This window comes from Squalius cephalus, assembly GCF_949319135.1.
Source record: "Squalius cephalus genome assembly, chromosome: 5".
NCBI lineage: Eukaryota > Metazoa > Chordata > Actinopteri > Cypriniformes > Leuciscidae > Squalius > Squalius cephalus.
In genome coordinates this window covers 50488937-50498936 of record NC_137126.1, presented here as the reverse complement: position 1 = coordinate 50498936, position 10000 = coordinate 50488937, and the positions used below count along the sequence as shown (strand labels likewise).

The 10000-nt window shown below is 47.4% G+C and overlaps 1 protein-coding gene across 1 annotated transcript in view; it reads right to left on the bottom strand.

The window, feature by feature from the left end:
* Positions 1-10000, bottom strand: part of mbd2 (methyl-CpG binding domain protein 2) — a 54005-nt gene that overhangs the window by 30200 nt on the left and 13805 nt on the right. The window contains exon 2 of the mRNA XM_079871541.1: positions 1-86. This exon is cut by the window's left edge and continues 74 nt beyond it. Within this exon, the coding sequence (XP_079727667.1) occupies positions 1-86 (86 nt within the window). The remainder of the gene's footprint in view (positions 87-10000) is intronic.

Sequence of the window (10000 nt, the reverse complement as noted above, 5' to 3'; positions counted from 1 at the left end):
TGCGAAAGTCGAAACTTCCCAGATCCACAGTGTTGCCGAGGTAACGGGACAACTGCGGTTTACTCCGGAACTTCTTTCCCGAGGGACTGGAGAGAGAAACACATCAATATCAAGACACTCACCCACTCAACCTGGGTTATTCTTAAAACCTCAGAAACATTTGTATTCTGTAAAATTAATTATAAGATTTGTAATGTTTTTTATGTTTCTGAAACATCTGTTAAATATTATTCCAATGTAAATCATCTGTTTTCTATGTGAATATGTAGTAAAGTGTAATTTATTCCTGTGATCAAAGCTGAATGTTCAGCATCATTACTCCAGTCTTCAGTGTCACATGATCCTTCAGAAATCACTCTAATATGATGATTTGATGCTCAAGAAACATTTATGATTATTATCAGTGTTGAAAAGATTTCTATTGAAACTGAGAAAATTTTATTTTTCAGGATTCTTTGATGAATAGAAAGTTCAAAAGAACAGCATTTATTTGAAATAGAATCTTTTGTAACATTATAAATGTTATACATTATAAATGTCACTTTTTATCAATTTAATCAGTCATTGATGAATAAAAGTGTTAATCTCTAAAAAAAAAAAAAAAAAAAAATTCATACGGATTTAAACTCAAAAAAGTTGTACGTTTAAGATACTTTTCTTCATGTCTTCTTCTGTTATTGTTCTTTGCGTCGGGTTTAGTGTGATCTGTATCAGGTCTTCTGAAAATGTTTAGAATGATTATGTTTTTTTCCCATTTTTTCTGTAATCTCTGGAGACAATGGAATATGCGTCAAAGAGTCTCTGTGGTTGGTATGCAGCGCCTGCTGTGACTGTACAGTGCAATTTTGGAGGGGCAGGCTCTGTTGCAGTTGCTGCAGGTGTAGTATGTGCCTGGGTCTAGATCTGTTGGTGCTATATCTGCGGATACAACCCTCTGTCTGCGCTTTCTCCGCTCTTCCCACTCGTACTCTTTTTTTCTTCTCCGACACTTTGATGCCTGCTTCGACAACCTGCCTCCATCTGCAGCTGCTGCTTCCCAGACTGCTGGATTGATGTTGCCTGCCTTCAAGTCTCGTTTACAAACGTCTTTGTAGCGAAGAACAGGCCTTCCTGCTGGTCTGGAGCCCATAGCAAGCTCGCTGTAGAGTAGATCTTTGGGTATACGACCATCCTGCATGCGACTGACATGGCCTAGCCAGCGCAGGCGTTTCTGGGAGAGTAATGCAAACATGCTTGGTATTCCCACCTTGGCCAGAACGTCCTTGTTTGGGACACGGCCTTGCCAGGTGATGCCCAGGATTTTCCTGAGTTATCCCAAGCTCTCTATGCTAGGCGGGCCTTAGCTGCTGCTGCCTTACCAATCCGAGTGTTTAGCTCGGCATCCAGGGAGAGGTTGCTGGAGATGGTAGAGCCAAGGTAGGTAAAGTTAACTGCTACAGTGCAGTCAGGGCTCTCATGTGTCACGTGACAGTCACTCATTTCGGTCTTTTGTCACGCACTCTCGCCACTCATTGTATTTCTCACGCGGAAAAACTATTTATAATACATTTAATATGCCGCAGCGCCCAAAATGTCTCTGGTTGTGCCAGTCTCATTATGGAACCGGCAGGAATCAATCGCTGTAAAAATACAGAGATGAGCAGCGCACCGTCCGTGGTCTGTGCATCTTCAGGTTGTTGCGGCAAAAACAATAATTAACAAATAGCATCAAGGCATAAGAAACATTTCAGAGTCAATTTGTATTAAAGAGAAGAGCTTTTATTCTCTTTAAGAGGTTTGTTCACAAAAATACCGCGACAGCTACCTCGTGGTAGGAACAAGACCTAATCACACAGAAAACAGACAGTCTTCTTATACCCCTACTTCAGTATGATCAAATCAAGCTGGTTTTAGAATATGGCCCTTCTAACCCCCTTGGACTTTACTGTCTTCACATCCGTGAGGTCAAAGGTCTTTATTTACTGCTAACCCCTCTATTTTTCTTGATTAGATTACTCACACTAAAGACTTGTTTTACTGTCTGATTTCTTTGTTGCATTCCAGGTGACATACATTCACATTGAGAGAGAAACACAAGTTAAAAAGAAAAAAAGATTCACACAAAATCTAAGAAAGAGTAAAATATAAAAATTTCTACAACAAGGTTTATAATGGACGCGCGCTGCTGTGGAGATGCTGCGGCAGATGTGTCGCGTTTGAGCTCCGTGTTTCTCTTACAAGAGTACTGTCGTGTTGTGTAAGTTTAGCTACGGGAAAACTCCTTTTCTCGAGAATACTGAAGCAAAAAATTATCCTTAATTTTTTGAATGTAAAACGCATTTGCTGCAGCAGGCAAACCTAGGCGAGACAGCTTGTGCGCCTATTGGCTGCTCTGCGGCAACTGCTGCAACCTATCAGTGCGTCAGACATGACGTCAGCGCCAATGAGAGGCTCGCCTCGCGCTGTCGTCATGGCCCGCCAAGATGGGTGTGGCCTTAGCCTATAAATACCCATCGCCCAAGTTGCACAATGATTTTGTCTCTTTTCAGCGAGTGACTACACTTCGCTGGATCTCTGAGAGAAGAAGCTGCACCGTCGAACAGCACTATCAGCGGGACGAGCTCAAGTTCTGAGGACGCCAGCTGGATATTCGCCGCCTTCACTCGCCGTACCTGCTGCGCTATCCGGCGCCTATATCCTTTCACTGCTCCGTGTGTGTTCGCCGCTGCGACACACAGGTTTCTCTCTAAAAGAGCCAGGCATTTTTAAATGCCTCCCATGTTCTGCGGCTCGTGCAGAACCGTCCTCAGCAACGGGGACCGCCACGTGCTGTGCGCTTCCTGCCTGGGTAAAGAACACACGGACCATGTGGCTGCCGTGAATGCGAGTCATTGCCTCAATACTGAGCTTCTCCGCCTCCTCACAAAGGCCGTGGAGGATCTCTGCCTTGACTGGACTATGCCCGAGGAGCCCACGCCCAACAGGTTGGATGGCTGTTTTCTGCCAGGACGCCGCTCTGCACCTGTTCTGAGGTCCGCTCCCTTCCTCCCTGAGCTGCACAACGAGCTCTCCAGGTTGTGGGGAGCCCCGTACTCGGCCAGGCTGAGGTCCTCTGTCTCTTCGACGCTCTCCGCGGTCGACGGCGCAAAAGACAGGGGATATCTCTCTGTTCCTCCCGTGGAGGAAGCCGTAGCGACGCACTTGTGTCCACCCTCTGCAGAATGGTGGAGTCTGCCTACCAAAGCCTGCCGGACCACTTCGGTGTTGATAGGCCGTGCCTACACGGCCGCCGGTCAAGCCGCATCTGCTCTGCTCTGGTGCCATCACACCATGGCTGTTTTGCAAATTTAACAGGCCAACCTTCTCCGTTCACTGGACGAGGCTGGACCAACAAAGGAGTGTGTGACGGACTTAAGGAGTGCGACGGACTTAGCTCTCAGAGCTACTAAAGCAGCTGCCCAGGCCATTGGCCGCAACATGGCCTCCCTCACCGTCACAGAGCGTCACCTGTGGCTAACGCTGTCCGACATGTCTGAGTCTGACCGTGCCACCTTTCTAGATGCTCCTGTTTCACCAGCCGGTCTCTTCGGTCCCTCGGTGAAGGGCTTTACAGAGCGATACTCGGAGGTGCAGAAAACATCTCAAGCTATGAGACACTTTTTGCCGCGGCGCTCCAGCTCTGCAGCAGGCCGCGCTAAGAATCAGCCGCCCGCTCGAAGAACAGCGCCCCCACCGCCTCCTCTGTCCACCCCGCAACATCGCCAGGCCCGGGATGCACATCAGCGCTCGCGTTCTACTAGCCGCCGCAGACCGCCTCCTCCCCGGGGACCCAGGCCCAAGCTCGCGCCGAGCTTCGAGCCTCCTAAGTCTTCCTAGCCCCCCTAGGAAAGACGCCTATTTTCAGATCCAAATAGCAGCCCGTCACAGGCCATTCTTGAGATTCGCCTTCGAGGGCCAGGCTTATCAGTACACCGTCCTTCCGTTCGGCCTGTCTTTAGCACCTCGTACATTTACGAAGTGTATGGACACGGCGCTCGCGCCCCTCAGACGAAGGGGCGTGAGAGTCCTGAACTATCTGGACGACTGGCTAATTATAGCACAGTCGAAGGAGGACCTGGTTTTACACAAAGCATTACTGCTGGCCCATCTGGAACAGCTGGGTCTCAGAGTCAACTGGGCCAAAAGTATTCTATCCCCCAGCCAGGAAATATCCTTTCTGGGGATAGAGTTGGACTCCAGGTCTATGGTGGCACGCCTGACGCGAGAACGTGCGGCAGCGATCCAGCGCCTAGCAGCGACATTCACTGTAGGGAAGAATCTTCCCCTCAGAGTGTTTCAGAGGATGATGGGTCTCATGGCCTCAGCCTCAACGGTGCTGCGGCTGGGTCTGCTACACATGCGCCCTTTTCAGCTGTGGCTGAGACGGCGTGTGCCAGCGCGAGCGTGGACATCAGGTTTGCTTCGTCTCACGGTGAATCAGACATGCGCAGCAGCTCTGAAACCGTGGATGAAAGCCGGCTGGTACCAGTCCGGCGTGAACCTGGGCATCGCCTCACAAATCAAATTAGTCTCGACGGATGCTTCCAACACGGGTTGGGGCGCCCTATACGAAGGGAGACCTTCTATGGAGATGCGTCTACACATAAACTGTCTAGAGATGAAAGCGGTCGAAAATGCCCTTCAGTTTTTCCTCCCCGCATTAAGGAACCACCACGTTCTGGTCAGAACGGACAACACGTCAGTGGTGTCCTATATAAATCACCAGGGTTGCCTCAGGTCCCGGAGCCTTCTTGCAATAGCAAAACGCCTCCTCATATGGGGCCAGCACAATCTGTGCTCGCTGAGAGCGGCTCATGTGCCGGGCATCCTGAATGTGGGCCCAGATATGCTATCCAGGGCCAAACATTCCCCAGGGGAGTGGTCCCTGCATCCCCTGACGGTGCAAAATATCTGGGACATTTTCGGCAGAGCAGAGGTAGACCTGTTCGCGTCGCAAATCAACGCTCACTGCCCAATGTTCTTTTCAAAAGAAAGAGACGCGCTGGCCCTAAACTGGCCCAGGCGTTGTTACCACAGGTAATCAAGCGAGTCAGGGAGAGCAAATGCTCGATACTCCTGGTAGCCCCGCTCTGGGAGAATCAAGTTTGGTTCCCAGAACTGATGGAACTGGGGAACACAGCTCCATGGCCGATTCCGCTGAGGAAGGACCTGTTGTCCCAGGCCCAGGGCGCAATTTGGCACCCATACCCCGAGCTGTGGGCCCTACATGTGTGGGCGATCAACTATCATCATTTCACCTCCCGGAGGGATTGATGAACACGATCACAGAGGCTAGAGCTCCGTCTACTAGACGGCTCTATGTGTCTAAATTGTCAGTGGTCGCTGAATGGTGCTCAGCTCATGACTTAAACCCGCTAGATTGTGAGGTAACGGTGGTGCTTTCTTTCCTACAAGAGCTGTTGGACAGCGGGAGAACCCCATCCACACTCAAGGTGTATGTGGCAGCTATAATGGCTTTTACGGAGCCTGTGAATGGCCAGTCGCTGGGAAAGAATGATCTCATAATCCGTTTCCTCAGGGGAGCTAGGAGGTTGAACCCCCCTCGGCCACCCTCGGTTCCAGTGTAGGACCTAGAGGCCATGAAAGGTGGACCATTCGAACCATTACACGTGGTGGAGCTAAAGTACTTGTCCTTCAAAACCGCTATTCTGTTGGCACTAACCTCAGTAAAACGGGTGGGCCACCTACACGCACTCTCTGTAAGCGCTACGTGCCTGGAATTTGGGCCTAATGACTCTAAGGTCATCCTCAAACCAAGGCATGGTTATGTCCCAAAGGTGCTTGCGACCCCTTTTAGAGCGCAAGTTATTTCCCTTTCGGGCCTCCCTGCATCTGACAGTGAGGCCGGGGTAAACTTCCTTTGCCCAGTAAGGGCTTTAAGGATTTATGTGGAGCGCTCTGCTGCCTTTAGGCAAACGGAGCAGCTTTTTGTTTAATTCGATGGCTGCGTCAAAGGGCTAGCCATCTCGAAACAGACCCTGTCCAGATGGATAGTAGACGCTATCGCGACGGCTTATGCGTCCAAGGGCCTGGATTGCCCTTTGGGGGTTAGGGCCCACTCGACTAGAGGTATGGCCTTGTCGTGGGCCTGGACAAGTGGGGTCTCACTTCATGACATTTGTATGGCAGCAGGCTGGGCCTCACTGTCTACATTTATAAGGTTCTATAACCTGGAAGTACCCGCCCTACAGGTCAGGCTGTTCTCAGTCTGATTATGCCATATTAACATTGTCTACCCAAATCAGTTTGATTAGACTGTTGATATGCTGCAATGTCCTGTGGGCTTATGCAGTTTCAAGGCTGATATACTGCCTTAACTGTATATATGTGTATGCACCTATCTCATAATACCGAGTCGTCCCGCCCTGTTCTGCCGTTGCGACCGCTCCACTTATACATGAGCCCCGTGCGTGCTGGAACCTCAGCACGCACGGCGCTTTACATAGGGTTCCCGTAGCGTAAGCTAAACTTACGCAACACGAGAGTACTCTCGTTAGAGAATGAAATTCGGTTACTAACATAACCTCGGTTCTCTCTAGAGAGCGAACGAGTGTTGCGTAGCCTGCCGTGCTTGTGCTGCGCTATGGTTTCGCTTCCAGTCACTGAAATCATTGTGCAACCTGGGTGATGGGTATTTATAGGCTAAGGCCACACCCATCTTGGCGGGCCATGACGTAGCGCGAGGCGAGCCTCTCATTGGCGCTGACGTCATGTCTGACGCACTGATAGGTTGCAGCAGTTTCCGCAGAGCAGCCAATAGGCGCACGAGCTGTCTCGCCTAGGTCTGCCTGCTGCAGCAAATGCGTTTTACATTCTAAAAATGAAGAAAGAGAAAAGGAGTTTTCCCGTAGTGTAAGCTAAACTTAACTAACCCTCTCTAGAGAGAACCGAGGTTACGTTAGTAACCAAGTGTCGATTTCTACCGTAGTTTCGGGTTTCCACCTCCGACGTAGAGCAGCGTACATCCACTTCCCTAAACTTTGTCTCATTCAGAGACCAGAGACCCAAACGGGGCTCTGAGTCTGTCAGAAGGTCTGATATCTACCGTATCAGCAGAGCAATCACGTAATGCACATCAGACTAAGATTATTTTCTGAAATATAGTGACTTCATTCTTGTAATAGCCTATTAAAACTTTATTTTTCTCAAAATATGATGACTCCAAATCTCAGAGAACACAGATATATATATATATATATATATATTATATATATATATTTTTTTTTTTTTTTTTTTGAATGTGCACAAAGTTTTGAATTGCACAAAAAAAATTTCACTCCCACAATGTATGTGTCTTGCAAACGGCCTCAGGTGCACAGACATGTGTAAACTGACAGAGTGTGAAAACCAGGTGACCTGTGTAGAAAGTTCAGATGAAGACGAGGACGACATGGAAAATGATGATGATTAGATAATAAAATAATGGACATCAACATACAAACCAGTCTTCGATTACATATATTCACTTCACAACCTGTTTCTTTATTGACTTTTACAACTAATAGGTCTCCATCCTATTTGTCCATTCTATTGGCTCTATTCTATTTTGAAGACTTGTACTGGCTGCACAAGTCTAATTTAAGGCTCTCACAAATAAATAGTATGGGTATATTATACATTTTCAGAGTCATCAGAGTGCCTTGAGTATTGAAGTTGTTGAGTTTTGTGTCCGTGGTGTTCTTTCATGCCACAGGGATAAAAGAAAGCATACAGTTTAGGCGGAAATTGTGAAAAAATGTGTGTTATTTCTTGTTGTCATGTGACCTCTGTGTTTGTCAGACAGATTCAGTACTGGGCTTAAATGAAAGCCTAAAAGGTCCCCTTTCCAACGATACCAAGCACCATATTATAGAATATTGACAATATCCCTAGCATGAGCCTAAACCAGATATACACCAGATTTCAAAAACGGAATTTATTTTAGGGGGTTAGTAACTTCATAAGCTGAAAAAAGTGATTTCGCTACCACCCCTGCACTGCTATCGTGATTTTTCTAGTGCTAGGGGTGTATTACCTTGCCAAAAAACAATGATAGCATTTGTCCCCCTGATGATACCGATCAACCCCCCTGGCTCATGGACTATGGTAACGCTTGGGCCGAAGGCCTTCTTCATGCCGTCATACATGGCGCGGATGTTACCACAGTCAGCTGAGAGTTGGATGCACTGACAAAGATTCAACCAGTAGTTGTTGGCGCAGCGTCGAGCAATCCTTTAGGCATCATCATTTCTGGCTTTCCTGAGAGCTGTGAGCGTCTTCTCTGGCTCCCTTTTGTAGCTGATCAGAGCTTCTCTCTTGGCTGCGATGACTGGCTCAAGTTCCAGGATTCCTGCTTCAAACCAATCTGGGTTCTGCCTCTCTTTCTTCCCGAAGGTGTCCATGGCAGAATTTAAGATGGCGTCACGGATATGTTTTCCAATTTCTGAGGGCCTCTGTGATGGAGGCAGCGCATCGCTCACACAGATCAGGGATTGTTGTCCTTGCTGTATTGATGCGTGGGCGTCCTTTCTGCTTTGATCGGTGGATCCGCTTCGGTTGAAGGCGCACCTTGCTGCAAACCAGTGAATGGTGGGTGTCGCAGTCAGCGCTGTGATAGCTGCGTGTAATGAGAACACAGTTCAGTGAGGCTCTACTTAGGGGTGGGCGATATCTCGATATTTAAAATATGGTTTGGTCTTCGGTGCACATTTTTCCTGCCGACCAAAATTTCGTTATTTCAAATGTAGGCGCGTTGCGTGTGGCAAGCGCGCTCATAATGTAAGAAGATGTAAGAAATGTAATGTAAGAATGCTCATAATGTAAGAAAATGTAAGAGACGCCGGCGCGACCACAACATTGCCCAACATCAAATGGCAAACGTAATGCAAGCGGAACGAAACTGCTCGTTATTGTGCGGTTGACGGACCGTTTATCAGTTTGGACCAAAGCAGCGCGAGCCGATCGTGATCATGCGACACTGTTACTACACAGCGCTAATAAGAGATCCAGTAAAGAAAGCATTTGAATTCGCCACAGAAGTAATAACATCGCTGCGAGATCTAGTGAGAAGCATTCACATTTCTCTGTTATTAACGGATCAAACAGCGCTGACGTGGAAGCCAGGAGAAACATTGTGGCATGAATGAACTATCCAGTGTCCACAGATCAGCAACATTCACCATGGATTTACTGTAGTAACACTCACTGCAACCATGGAGGTTTGGCAGGAATAGTAGGCTATAATGCCTTCAAGTAACATTACGTCGGTTTTATTTTGACATTATGAATACAATTGCCTCAAATGTTAATCTGAACTAAAATAAACCTGTTTATAACTACTACAATATTATATTTAATTTTTTCCAAGGAGCTGTTTTGTTTTATATGCTCCTAGAGTCAATTATAGCTCCAGAATTGCTCAAAGTAAAAAAAATATCATACTTTATGATGTTATTTTTAATTATAAAAAAAGAATAAAAAAAAAATATTTAAAAATGTCGCAGAAGCACTTTGTACATGAACTGCCTACCTCTTTGCACTTCAATAAAAAAGACTTTGTGGTATTTGGCATATTTGTTTTTGCAGTAGTTTTTGGGGGGTTATTTTTCCTGTAAAGATATCCAGATATATTTTTTGCTCCATATCGCCCAGCCCTAGCTCTACTGGTGATAATGAGGTCCAGCTGACGCCAGTGATGGGAGTCCTGGGCGTCGCCAGGATACTCTATGGTTGGGCTTGGTGGAGAAGAATGTGTTAGTTATGCAGAGGTCATGGTAGCCAGCAGTCTCTGTCCATTTTCATTCATTCTGCCAATGCCAAAATGACCAATACTGCGGGGCCAGGAATCACAGTCATTTCCCACCCGGGCATTGAAGTCCCCAAGCACGTACAGTTGTTCGGTGGAGGAAATTCCTTTAATGATGGTCATGAGTTCCTTGTAGAATTCGGCTGGAGAGCTGAGTGTAGGAGCACAGACGCTCGG